Genomic DNA, 13130 nt, shown 5'->3' on the forward strand with positions numbered 1-13130 from the left:
ATACTATGTGATGGTATATATATATATAAGGGGATGAAAGGTCTAACTTGGTCAAATATTTGGATAGAGCAATGATGACCAAAGTGTAGAATTCTTTGATAGGGTCTAGTGGTTGACCAAGAGACACAAGTTTGGAAGGATAGGGATATGTTCTGTATTCTCCCAATTGTTTTCAGTAACTCAACTAAAGTAAGTGGCAAGAGTATATCCACTTTTAACCTTGGGGCCTTTTCATCCCAATTTTGAAGCTTGTCATAACTGAGAATTCAAGACCGTAAATAACACACTGGAGTCACTGTTTTGCTCACATTTAATTTTTATTTTGATTTTTTTCAATGCTGCACAAGACAATATTTATTTCATTTATTTTATCTTATTCTTATCACTTATTTATTTCATTTATTTGTTTGCTGCTTTATATTTTACTTACTGAAAGAGAGAGGGAACTGTTGTGGCCTTTTTATTTTACTTTTTCTGTTTCTGAAGGCCGCCTTAAGCTTACTACATTTAGAATATTTAAGCAAGCAGAAGGAAAGAGGGGGTTTCACAAGAATCACTCAGGGGGAAAGGAAAGGTTGCTTTGTTAATCATGCCCTATGGGTGGGTGATTAACTGCGTGTACAATTACGTTTCACTCTTAATTAATTATGCTTAAGGCCTTAATTAAATTTGGGTGTTCCCTTCTTAGAGCAGCTCATACTGACGGAGGTGCATGCGTTGGATGATGTCGCGGCAGTCGTTGAACACACGGCGAATGTTCTCAGTGTCCACAGCGCAAGTGAAGTGGGGGTAGCAATAGTGGCGCCCATCTCCACTAGCAGTGCTGATTCTCTGTAACATAAACAGAAGGGAATAGGTCAGTCACCTCTCCAGAAACTTCCTTCTGTCAATGGGGACATCTACCAAGGACTGTTGGCCACCTACTAATATTATACTAAAACAAAGTCAAGAAAGGGGCACAAAGCTAACGGTCACACTGGCCATCAGTTAAAGACAACAAGAACTGGATAGTTTAACCCCCACCCACCCACCCATTAACAATTAAGTAAATTTACATCCCTAAAGATAAACTCTACTCACCAGAAACTCATCGCGGATGAAGTACTTGGCCCGGGTCACACGTGGGTCCTCTCCGGGCTCGGGAGTAGCTGTAAAGAAAGTATCTTGTTACTTTAAAGTAATTAAGAGGTTAGAGTGCAAAGTCCCTTCTGAGCTATCTCAATATGTAAATTAGTAGAAACACTTCTATTTGTTGGGGAAGAATGATATTTTTAACACTTGACTGTATGGGACTAATGAGCTAAACTATGTGGCAATAAATTACAAGGCAACAGACATACGTACCATCCTCAGGAGTAGTGTAGCGAGCAAACTCTGGAAAGTAGTCCTCAATTTTTGATTTTCCAGCGAGGACTTTCTCAGCAAGCAGGTCTTGCTTGTTGAGGAAGAGAATCACAGAGATGGTGCGCAGCCATCTACAAAGAAACAAGCAGGTTAAGATGTTGGCAAAGGATTTTGTTTCTGGGATTGTAAACCTAGGGCCTCAATGAATGATGGGAAACAAGAGTCATTTCACAAACCTGTTGTTCCAGATGCTCTTGAAGAGGTTCAGAGCCTCCTGCAGGCGGTTGGTCTGGTTGTCCTCCCGAATGACCATGTTGTAGCTGCTGCTGGCCACCACGAAGATGATGGCAGTCACATCTTCGGCACAAGAAGGCAAAAGCAATGCATATTAGAAGTGATTTTAGTGATTAAAAAAGTAAAATGTCCTCAAAGACCAGAAGTCCATGGCATCCATACCATTGAAGCATTGGATCCATTTGCGGCGTTCATCGCGTTGGCCGCCCACATCGAACATGCTATGGGACAGACAGGACACCTGGTTACTCCCAAGGGCCCACCACACAATGTTTTTATTTCACTTTTTTTTTTCCTTAAAGGGGTGTTGTCCACTTACTGGAAGTTGACTTTGTCCACCTGGAACTTGGTCTCAAAGATTCCAGAAGTCAGGACACGGCAGCGAAGCAGGTCCTAAAACGTAATCGGGGTCAATGGACCTCACCCAAATCAACTGAAATATTAATAATTCCTAATTGAGAGCAAGTGTTGTAAATATCTTGGAAGGATTGCAAGAGTTATCACTTACCTGGTCGCTGGGCACATAGTCATCCTGCTTGATAACATCAATCTTGTCCAGGAAGCTGGATTGAAATGAAGACATAGCAGTGCTCAGAGTTCACACTAAATGAAAGTTTTTTTCTTCTATCCCCACCCCCCTTTTTTTAAAGAGTCAACATAATTTAAGACAAAGATATATGGCTAGTGGACTGGTATAATTAAGAAGTAGGGATGGGCTGGGTTTTCTGTCCTTGGTCCACTGGTACAGCACAAGACTTTGGTGTGCTCTGTTCTTGTTTTATTAAGTTAAAAAGTCCAAGTCATTTTGTCCTTGACTAAAATTCCTGATAGTTTAAAAGTTACAAATTTACATATCACTCAGAATTGCAAAAATATGAAAAATGGCACACTTACAGAACTTTTCCCCCAAGTAACTGATGAAAATGAGACTGAATTACCACTGGTATCCCTTCTTCTTCTTCTTCTTTTTTTTTTTAAAGATTTTATTTATTTATTAATGAGAAAAATAGGAGGAGAGAGAGAAAGAGCCAAACATCACTCTGGTACATGTGCTGCCAGGGACTGAACTCAGGACCACATGGTTGAGAGTCTAGTTCCTTAGCCACTGCGCCACCTCCCGGACCACAATCCCTCCCTTCTACTTTTTAAGAATCTCACTTATTGAAGAGAACAAAAGAGGTTGGCACAGAAGGGCCCTTTCTGCCTCTAACCACTGAACAGGAAACAAACACAAAGTTCCCTTCCTGTTCTGTTTGGTCCATGAAATAGAACACTCTAGGTACTAAATTTTTATTAAAACAAAAATACAACAAAAAACCCACCTCATGGACCAAATGATGAGTCTTAATTGACAAGGAACTGGGGGTTCTAAGACAGCTCTCAACACAAGCAAAGTATCTTTGCTTGTGTTGCTATGCTAGTCACACAGTTAGAAAAATTAACTTGAACTTAGATTAAAGAAATTAATATGGGAAATTAATGTTCAAGTCACCCTTTCTCAGGAGAGCAGAGAGTGAGTGTGAAAGTTCAACATTTGTAAGTGGGCTACACAAAAGAAAAAGGGAGTAAAGTCTATTTAAAGAAACTCTATAAGTTCTCCCTACACCACCCTCCTTCCTCTTTTTTTTTTTTTTTTCTTTCTTTAACCAGTTTAAGTTAAGTCTCGTTTAGAGGATATAGTAACTTGCCCAATCAGTCTTACATTACAGCACCAGTCCAGAAATAGCTCCCCAGCCGCCCTGGCCTCCAGCATGTTGTCATGGCAACAGAACCACAGTTCTATAAATAGACCATCAGCACCAAATCTTGTGAGAGAGACATCTGGAGTGGAGCCAGCCAAACCCCAGCTCAACAAATAAAAATAGGCAGCTTAAGAAATGGGCAAGGTACCAGTATCTCCACTTTAACATAAAGGCAGTTAAACCAGAAAAGTACTAGTTGGTGCAAAGGCAGGACTGTTTTAATGACTGGCTGGGGAAGACATTTCAAAAGTTTTAAAGTGTAGTTTCTTTAAGTTTCCTTAAAACTTTCCATGTATTCTGCAAATGGTGCTATTTTCAGATAAAGTTATTGAAGTAAATTAATGTTAAAAAACCCAAAAAACCCTGCAGTTAAAAGAACAAAAACAAAAACTGACTAAACTATAAATGAAATTGTTATACTCGCCCCTCCACTGCAGTCACTCAAAAGCTGGGATAGTTAAACTCTCCTAATCTTGTACCTATACTTCTGACTTGGATCCAAAATACAAAACGCAAACAATTCCAGGATTTCCATTTGTTTTGCGTTACTATAATTAGCACTTCCAGGTTTAGGTTCAAACTTTTGAGAAAATCAGGGACTTTGTTGAAGGTGTGGGGGTGGGGTTCACAAGGACTGGTGGAGAGACTTTTTCTGGTCCTTGAAAAAATACACAAATTTGCTTGTATATTAAACCAAGAAATAGCTGGCCATGGAAAATAATCAAATGCACTTCCTATGGGAAATAGTGTGGGGGAAGGGTAAATTGACAGATTTCACAGACCACCAGATGCTGATATAGATAAATGGATGGATTCTAAGGAACCCGCCTGTTTGCTGTGACCCCTTCCTCCCTCCTGTTTATTTAACTTATCACCACACTAAGTGGAAAAAGCAAGGCAATTACCAACCACCAATGAGGGGGGAGGGCATATTTGTCTGTTCTCCTTTGTTACACTTTTTAAAAAATATTTATTTATTCCCTTTGTTGCCTTTGTTGTTTTATTGTTGTAGTTATTATTGTTGTTGTTATTGATGTCATCATGGAGAGAGGAGGGGAAGACAGAGAGGGGGAGAGAAAGACAGACACCTGCAGACCTGCTTCACCGCCTGTGAAGCGACTCCCCTGCAGGTGGGGAGCCGGGGCTCAAACCGGGATCCTTATGCCGGTCCTTGTGCTTTGCGCCACCTGCACTTAACCCGCTGTGCTACAGCCCGACTCCCTTTTGTTACACTTTTTAAGTCACAGCAATGAAAGATATTTTTACATTATCCATGATGTGATCAGCGCTCTATCTCCATAAATACTTGGAGGCCAATTAATTACTCCAAGATAAATGAATGAATCAGACTAGAACTGTCTAACTGCAGGTGACAACTGGCTTCTATGAAAATAATTCATTTGCAAATAACTTGAGAAGTTGGTGTGAGGTTTGTGCTTGTTTTATATGTTGGTGAGAGGCAGAAGCCACTTACTACTGAGCGCAGTCAATCAGCTGGTACTCGTTGGAGCGCTCATAGCAGGCACGCACTCCTTCATCCTCCCACAGAGCCTTGGCATGCTCGTAGAATTCCTGAGAATGAATGCAAGGAAGAATGTTTAAAGACAGGAGCATGTACAGAGTCAAGAATACTGTCATTAGAACTCTAAGACCATAGTGCAGTACATGACCAACACTTGGTGTGATTCTCAGTTGTGAACCAAATTAAGTAATTAGTGCTCATAAAGAACATTCCTTCATTAATGTATTCAAAGTAATTAATTCCTGCTGATCTTTTATATGAATTACTAGTCTGGAGTGTTTTTCCTTTTATATATTTGGTGGGGGGGAGAGAGCAGAGTACTGAGTAATTTTGTTTCTGCACACAACTGTATAGGAAGATATAAGCTGATCTGTGTCAGGGGAATGTGCCAATAAATGATTCAGTGTTTTGAAAACAAGAAATTTCATTTGTAAAATGTGTTGGGACTAGATTTTCCTTCCAGGAATATTTTGATTTTACCAAAAAAAAAAAATTATTACTGGGAGTTGCTGGTAATTCTGGCCATGTCAGTTCCTGTCCTTTTGGGAGCATTTGTAATAGGAAGAAACAAAGGAGCAAACAGCCTCTGTGTTGTTTTAAATTGCAGTAGGTTATGATTTGCATTTCATTTGAACATAAAAACATCTTTAATTATATGGGGACAATCTCTCAAGGAAAAAAGTCTAAAAGTAGTGGAAACATGAAGTTAAGGTATCATTAGAACTAGCAGTTTACCATTTGGTGCATTTTAAATACCTGTCCTTTTATTTATTTATTTTTCTAATAAATACAGAATCATTTCATTATTTGTATATTTATGTGTCTCATATTATTTTCAAATTAATCCTATTTAAAAAATGTACCTAGACTCACTAATTAATACTGCTTCCCTGCTAGTGCAAGACTGTAGCCAAACCCATTTAAAATATACAAACACCAATTCCCATGAAAATCTAACAAAAGACAACAATAACTCATTGTTTTAACTGTAGACAAGTCTTTTCCTTCTGGGCCTTATAAACTTGAACATCTTTCCCTCTCACTTCCCGTCTCCCTCTTACAAACTGTTCTCGCCCCCCACAAAGGGGTCAGAATTACATGTTTGGGCATAAACTATTTTGTGTTCCCTAAAAATAGTTTTTTTTTTTAATGGAGCAGGAGTTTTTGTAAATAGTTATCATGTACGCCAAGCAGGGTGCACAAAAGAAAATCTATGAGTTATAATTTAGGCGGGAGGATTTATTTAATGAGAAAAGGTTTCATTTACCTCAATGCATAGCCTGATTTCAGGAGAACCTGAATAAAGGTTAAATGTTTAATTGTTTAAAAGGAAGGTCTTTTGTCTATAAGGCAAGCCTGATGCTTGATATTTTAAGACACTTTCTGTTGGACTAAGTGGGCAATTACTGCCATTCGTGTGCCATGTTTGATATAAATTTTGTCACAAGACATGTTATAAGGGAATTAAAGCTCCCACAATTCATAACCCTTATAAAATTTACAATCTAATAAAATGAAAATTATAGTATTTCAGTTTGTTGTTTACTTGTGGGAACGTGTAAGCCAAGATGTATTAAGAGGCAATAGGATTTTCCTCATCCATGCTTACGGAATCAGCTGTCCTAATAATCAGTATCACTGAGATGGTCCTATCACTGAGGTGTGCAGCTCTGGCACACCTATGCCTAGGTGGGGGTGCCACTGATATTCCCATGTAACAAGCAGGTGAGAACACCTGGTACCGCATTACCAGTGCTGTGTAGTGTACAGGTCAGGGGGCTAAAGTAACAAGAGCATAGCTTACGGGAGGGAAATCAAAGTCAGGCACGTTCATCACGCTCAGAATGTAGTCCACTCTGAACTGGTTCTCAGGGTTGGCCAGTTCCACAGGGGGCACCAGGTTGCTCATGGCGGCCACGATGGTCTGAAAGTGATTTAACATATCAGTTGGGAGGAGGGGCTGGGGGGGCTGGCTCTACTGAGGGAGACTAAAAAGTAGAGAAAGGAGGCAAGCACATACTTCAATGGCCTCTTTCAGGTTGTTTTTGATGTCCTGCACTTTGGTTGCCTTCTCACTACAGTGGGATTGAAAAGAAAAGAGAAGCCATATTGCATCATGTTGATGAACAGTGTTGCTACAATTACGATATTCCAACTAAAAGCATAGTATTCTGTTCTCTTGAAGAAGTTGTAGGTTCATATCTCTGTAAATTGGAGCCCATGAATTAAAATGGTTTCAAATTATAATCATGTGTCCAGAGGGCACGCCCAGTTGGGGCAAATGGCATCAAAATGATTTAATCAATGCTACTGTACCAGAAGTGGGACCTGGGTCATTTACGTTTCAGGTGTGGTTCAACTAGTTCTTCCTTAAAAAGCTCCTACTGATCATTGTTAATGTCACCCTTGGGGGGATGGGGGGAGAGGATGTCATTGGATTTGGGGAGTGGGGGTGAGGGTTTCATGGAACTCAAGTCACTGGATTAATATACGGGCATGTAAATGTACATACATGTTAGGGTGAATTACAGACTTCAGAGCTTTGTGGCCCTATTACTAATAGTTGCACATGTGTGTGTGAAAGAGAAACCGAGGCACTACTGTGGGTGCCACAGCAGCAGCCATGACATTTCTAACTGATGTTATTATACACTGACCACTCAAATGTGAATAGGGATTAAGTTTCTGCTTCTCACATTTTTTAGGATGAAACTTATGTATTGCCCCCACCACACACGCACCCTTGTTAAGGAGAGGCTATAGGTCTCATTGACTATTGATTCTGAATTTGGACACTTAGGATAGCTTATGTGGTCTGAGTGGTATGCTTTTATATTTAGTCATGGTCCCACAAGACCACACCCTTTGGCATCTGGGGGACCCTAATAGAATGTTTGCACTTGGTTACATTAAATGCAGCATCTTTCAAAAACTGTCCTTCATTAGAGGCGTGGCTGGGGAAATTGGTGTTGGGGGGGGTAATAAGACCCTTTGCTTGGGCACTATTTAGTGCCTCTTAAGTGTACTACACAGCTACTATGTATTGGGGCCCTGGGGCTGTTGGCAGCCAATGTGTGGACATTAAGTACAGATGAGGGTTCTGAAGCTGAGAGAGAAAGCCCATATCATAGAGAAGGGGCAGAGTTTAACTTCTGTGTGTCAAACTTCTTTTTTTTAGCCCGATTTCCAAGTTTTGGTTTTCACCAAGAGACATAGAATGGAGATAAGCATGAGACCAGTAACCCCTCAGGAGTAAAATAGGACAGGTTAATGCAGATAGGCAAGCAAGGGTTAGTAGCAACTGCACCTTACTGGGGCAGCTAGTGTATCTTGGGGGCTCTGGTAGGGAATTACTTAGTAGGTCATGTGCACACCTGACAATAACCCTGCTCCTCAAGGGACCTGTATCTATCCCCTTTAAGAAATATTTCCTGCATTTAACTAACCCTTTCAAAGTATATGTATGAGGGCTGGGCCTTCATTTTCTGAATGACCTCATCCCCAGACTCCACCAGCTTATAGATTGGTCTTTGAGACACTTCCTTTACCTGGAGTAAGGGTTATTAGCAAGGTTTATGGGTGCTGTTCTTGTCAGTATTGAGTATATGTCTGGGGTGAGGGTCACCAGACGGTATCAGGAACCACCTTACAGTTTTAAGACACTTTAAAAGCGTGTTTGGAAGTCAGAACTTGAGATTTGATGATGACTAGCTTGTTGGAAACCTGGTCTATGGACCTTCTGTACCAATATAGAATTCATTATGGCCCCCAGACTCTAAAGACCACCACCCTAGTGAAAGGGAGGGAGGGAGGGAGTGCCCACCCCTCTGGAGGACTGATCTGCTTTGTATGTATAAAACTGAAGCTCGTTTCTGAAATTAGGAATGATGTCCAGACTCGGCATTAAAGCCAAAAATGAACTATTTAAACACTAAATATATAAATGTTTGACTGCCCCCAATACTCACTCATGAGTTTGTATTTACTGAAAGCCCCCATAGGACAAATCTAATCCCACTCATTAAAAAACAGGCTCTATTTCCGTAGTAAGGAGAGCCATTAGCCTTTGGTTTAAGGTTCCCCAGCAGTAAAATTAAAATATGTCTGAATATTAAATACCCAAATATGCACATGGCAAGAGAAAAGCATTTTCAGAAACGAGGTTCTTTCATTCAGGTTGGAATTTTGGTCTAAATGGTAGTATGGTAATTGGAAAACCTCCAGTCTCAAATACGGATATTTTGAGAATGTGTTCAGTATTCATCTACGTATGTGAATAGACGTGGGAGTAGATCAAGTATAAAACAGCTAAAATAGAAATCTAAAATCTAATTCGGGTGTGTAATACTAAAACATAAAATTCTTCCATTGAAGCAATTACTATGTAGATGGAGATATTACACCGGGGGCTGGCAGGTTTACCATCATTTTCACTATTGCTTAATGAATTTAACATTGATTGTGAAATCCAGGGAAAATTCCTCAGATGTCTTTAAAAGACTAAAGTAAGTTGGGGCTGAAAAGTAGTTTTAAGGTACATTCTTCTCCTCCTCTCCCACCACTCCCTCCCAATGTATAAAGCAAATTAGTTGGCTTCTGGGTTCTAAGTATAAGAGACCCTCCCCCCAGGATAACTAAGTGGTAGGGGAAGGTTAGGTGGTGCTATTAAGTTTCATTTACCCTATCATCTTTGTGCTTCTGCGGGAAAAGACAGACAGACAGAAGAAAAGACAGAAGACAGACACAGGATGCAGGGATTGCTGAAACATGCAGAGAATTTTTATTTATCACATGTTAATACTTATAATTTACTTGTAGTTCAGAGCCACAGACAGAGGTGCAGACAGGTATTAGTAGGGTTCAAGAGTATAGCACAGCATCTAGCACACAGTAGGTCGTTCAATAAGGACTTGCCATAGCTTTCAAAATGCCAACTTTTAGTACAGTAGTCTTGTCAATCACTTTACATAGATGCCTTTTTTGGATCATTAAACTACATGTTTGCCAAGTGGGGATTTGTTACTTTTTTTTGTTGTTGCTTTTTTTTTTTTTTAAATTTTTTTCCCTCCCCCCCTTATCATTATAGGTTAGGTGATAAGGCCCATCCCACCTCCCCCCCGACACAACAGAATAGTATTCTTATTGGAAGTTCCTAAGACGGGGTATTCCAGCATGCAAAGTGATAGGACATAGCCAGGAAGATGAGAAACTGTAGCCATCATCTAGGGATAATATGTTCTAAAAAAAACAAATGAACAAACATGTGTCAGTTACTTTGTCCTGACCCCAATATCCTTTGCCCCTCCCCAGCCCCGCCACAGAAGCTTTCTTTGAGATGCCTTAGGCTAAGTTAATTTGCTGTGTGCTCTTGTGAGAAATAGCTGTTCCTTCTAGAAATATGCTAAATATGCCAAGTAGAGCCAGAAGTTACCTGTGTGTGTGTGTGTGTGTGTGTGTGTGTGTGTGTGTGAGAGTGTGTGGTAGTGGGGATGTAGGAAGTGAAGAAAAAATTAATTTGATAATGAGAGGAAATTTGATGTCATAACTAACTTCCTATCTACTAGCTAATCTAAAGTACCATGGATTAAAATTAATTTGATACTTTCTAAAAGACAGGCTTTTTGAGATCATTTTTAACAATGACCTTTAACAATGACACAGCATCCAGGCTTCTACCCATCCCCCCAAATAAGGATGGTACAGTGTTATTCATTTTAAAAAATAATAGAAAAAATATTTATAGAGGTCTGAAACATTAAAGTCAGACCAATCCTAAAAGGTGGGGGTGGGGTGGATAGAATGTAACACTTTTAAAAACCAAGTAACCAATTAGTATGGAGAACTTGGTGTTGGGGGCATAAATCATATAGAAAAACATTAGTGCTCAAAATTCTAATTGATTGTCTAATGCTAAAAATTTGTAACTTTCTTTCAGCTAGATCTAACTGTGCTCTTTTGATGGCTTAAAAAAAAACCTGTTTTGCATATCCTTTACTTGGAAATGTCAATACTGTTTATTATGTGTGATTTACAAATGTGTATCAAGATGGCTGGTGGCCCTGAAATGATTTTTGTTTCCTTCCCAGGGGGCTCTGTTCTCAGTCCCCCCAGTCAGATGTTTATGTTTATTTGTTACGAAGTTTTTCTGTTTTTGAATGTGCCTACCCATCGCTGTTGCTCCTTGCAGCCTGCGGGTCCTCTTCGCCGCCCCTTTTAAAGAGAGATTGAAAGCTCACCTAATCTGCAAGGCACCGCATTTCCAAAAAATAAAACAAAACAAACAAACAAAAAAAAAACCCACACAGCCTCTCTACATTCCTAAACAAAATGGCCACCATCCTCCCGTTAATTCTTAGGTCGCCTCTCTGGATCAATTGCAATGTCAACTGGGACTGCAGGCCTTGGAGGGAAGATTCCCACACCTTTGCTGCAGTATTAGCAGAGCCTCTGGAGACTCAGGTCAGGCACAGGAGGGACAGTTAATTATTTTCTTGTGCTTTCACTAAATGTACATGCATTAGGGAGCTAAAGCTGTGATCTATCTCACTTTTTTTGAGAACGTAGCAGCACACGGGTTCCTAATTTTTCCCCTATCTCAAATTTCACAATGTTGTATCTTAACACACAAAGGCATAGATATAGGGGACTCTAGGCCTTTTATTTCCTGGTGCAATAGTAATGACACCATTCTTGTATAACTAATTTTCCCCATAAATTGTCATCAGTTAAATTTCTATCTAGACTGTGAGGCAGTGGAAAATAAAAGAAGTTAAAAGAACAAAGCCCACCAAGGAACCTTCTCAAACCCAACCTTAATAAATAGCAGGGATGGCTAAGACTTTTTTTATGGCTTTGTAATTGATTAGCCTAGTTCAGCCTATATTAATGCTGTTTTGGGGTGGAGGTGGTAGGCTGTTTTAGCACTAAGGTAAGGGGGTGTTAGCTGAATTAGGGAAATCCACCCCTGACCTTTGATTTCTGTGAAGGTCAGATTAGTATTATGTTACTTTAAAAATATAATTAGCACACAGCCTTGGGACACTTAAGGCAAATTTAAGAGGAGCTCAGTCGAGCCCTAATGAAACACATTTGTGGGGAAGAGTTGTGTGAAAAGGAAAAAGCTCACACCACACAAAACACCCTTTAATGGATGGGGTTATCACCATTTCATAGCAAACTGCGAGTTATGAAGGAAACTGCTTTTGTTGCAATACCACAGTGAGAAAAAAAGAAAAAGGAGGCTAAGTTGGATGAGTTAAAAATAAGATTCCTACACTCACATGAAGAATTCCCCTGTATGTCACTTTCACAGACTAAATTTAACATCCTTGGAGACGACCTATGGTTTCCTCTACAAAGAAGGCACACTGGGAATGTAGCTTCCTCTTTAAAAAAAAAAATAAAACAGAAAAGAGAAGTTCAGGTTGAAATGCCTTGTCTACATTATAGACAGGCTCATTAAGGGGAGAGAATCCCTTCTAAAAGTAACAAAAAACTGAAAGCAACTTGTTGAGCAATAAAACTTTAATTATGTCAAGGATGTCTTATTTTCCATCAAACTCAGCTAAGATAAACAGGGACTTCTACATCCTTTTAAAAATGTGAACCATATCCACTTTCAATCAAAATATTTAGAGGGAAATGGTAAATTTATTTTTGCTTAGCTAGTTTCATGGAGGAGCGACCTCCCCCCCATAAATTATAGGGGCATAATAATGTGAATTTTAATAAAAATTACAAATTCATAGCAAGAACATGATTTTGGGCTTTTTATTTACTGATTTGCTGGCAGGTTTTTATAAAACTGTATTTTAGTAATTATTGTCAGAATTGCTTTGTCATCAAAGAAAGTGACTTATTTAACAGCACATTAAGTGCATATTGATAAAGTCAATCCAGAGATGCACCTTTAGGAAAATAGCCCACCCTTCTGAATTCAAGACTAAAGGATATAACGGTATCCTATCCAGAATTTTCCATACCAGAATTTTCCATAGAGAACTGTCTTTCATACGATTTAACCTTTGAAAGACAATAAAAATCTGTTCCTTTTGATACTTACAGAGGAAATCATAATGGGTTTCTTTCATTGGCTCTGTTTTTGGACAGTTAGCCATTCCCATTTCTCATTTTGTCACCCATCTGGGGTAAGAAAAGAAGTAAATCCCCTGATTATACTGAGTGGTCCCCTATGTCCTCTATTAATGTCAAGGATGACCCCACACTTC

The 13130-nt window shown here is 39.5% G+C and overlaps 2 protein-coding genes across 15 annotated transcripts in view; both read right to left on the reverse strand.

Moving 5' to 3' along the window:
• Positions 1-298: 298 nt before the first annotated feature.
• Positions 299-13130, reverse strand: part of GNAS (GNAS complex locus) — a 65455-nt gene continuing 52623 nt past the window's right edge. For 4 of the 13 annotated variants that reach the window (XM_060182943.1, XM_060182545.1, XM_060183168.1 and 1 more), the window contains exons 3-13: positions 11068-11112; positions 6923-6980; positions 6707-6826; positions 4855-4952; positions 2147-2201; positions 1958-2031; positions 1801-1859; positions 1581-1701; positions 1345-1475; positions 1081-1148; positions 299-831 (exon numbers count right to left, since the gene is read on the reverse strand). In XM_060182943.1, the coding sequence (XP_060038926.1) occupies positions 685-831; positions 1081-1148; positions 1345-1475; positions 1581-1701; positions 1801-1859; positions 1958-2031; positions 2147-2201; positions 4855-4952; positions 6707-6826; positions 6923-6980; positions 11068-11112 (976 nt within the window). In that variant the 3' untranslated portion in view covers positions 299-684. The remainder of the gene's footprint in view (positions 832-1080; positions 1149-1344; positions 1476-1580; positions 1702-1800; positions 1860-1957; positions 2032-2146; positions 2202-4854; positions 4953-6706; positions 6827-6922; positions 6981-11067; positions 11113-13130) is intronic. The other 9 variants (XM_060183007.1, XM_060182600.1, XM_060182779.1 and 6 more) reach the window with 3 other exon arrangements.
• LOC103115370 (neuroendocrine secretory protein 55-like) overlaps positions 6923-13130 on the reverse strand; it is a 59760-nt gene continuing 53552 nt past the window's right edge. The window contains exon 3 of one of the 2 annotated variants that reach the window (XM_060183294.1): positions 6923-6977. The gene's annotated coding sequence lies outside the window, so the exon portion shown is untranslated. Of the gene's footprint in view, positions 6981-13130 lie in introns of both variants that reach the window. The other variant, XM_060183350.1, reaches the window with a different exon arrangement.

The sequence above is a fragment of the Erinaceus europaeus genome, chromosome 1, assembly GCF_950295315.1.
Source record: "Erinaceus europaeus chromosome 1, mEriEur2.1, whole genome shotgun sequence".
Classification (NCBI taxonomy): Eukaryota; Metazoa; Chordata; class Mammalia; order Eulipotyphla; family Erinaceidae; genus Erinaceus; species Erinaceus europaeus.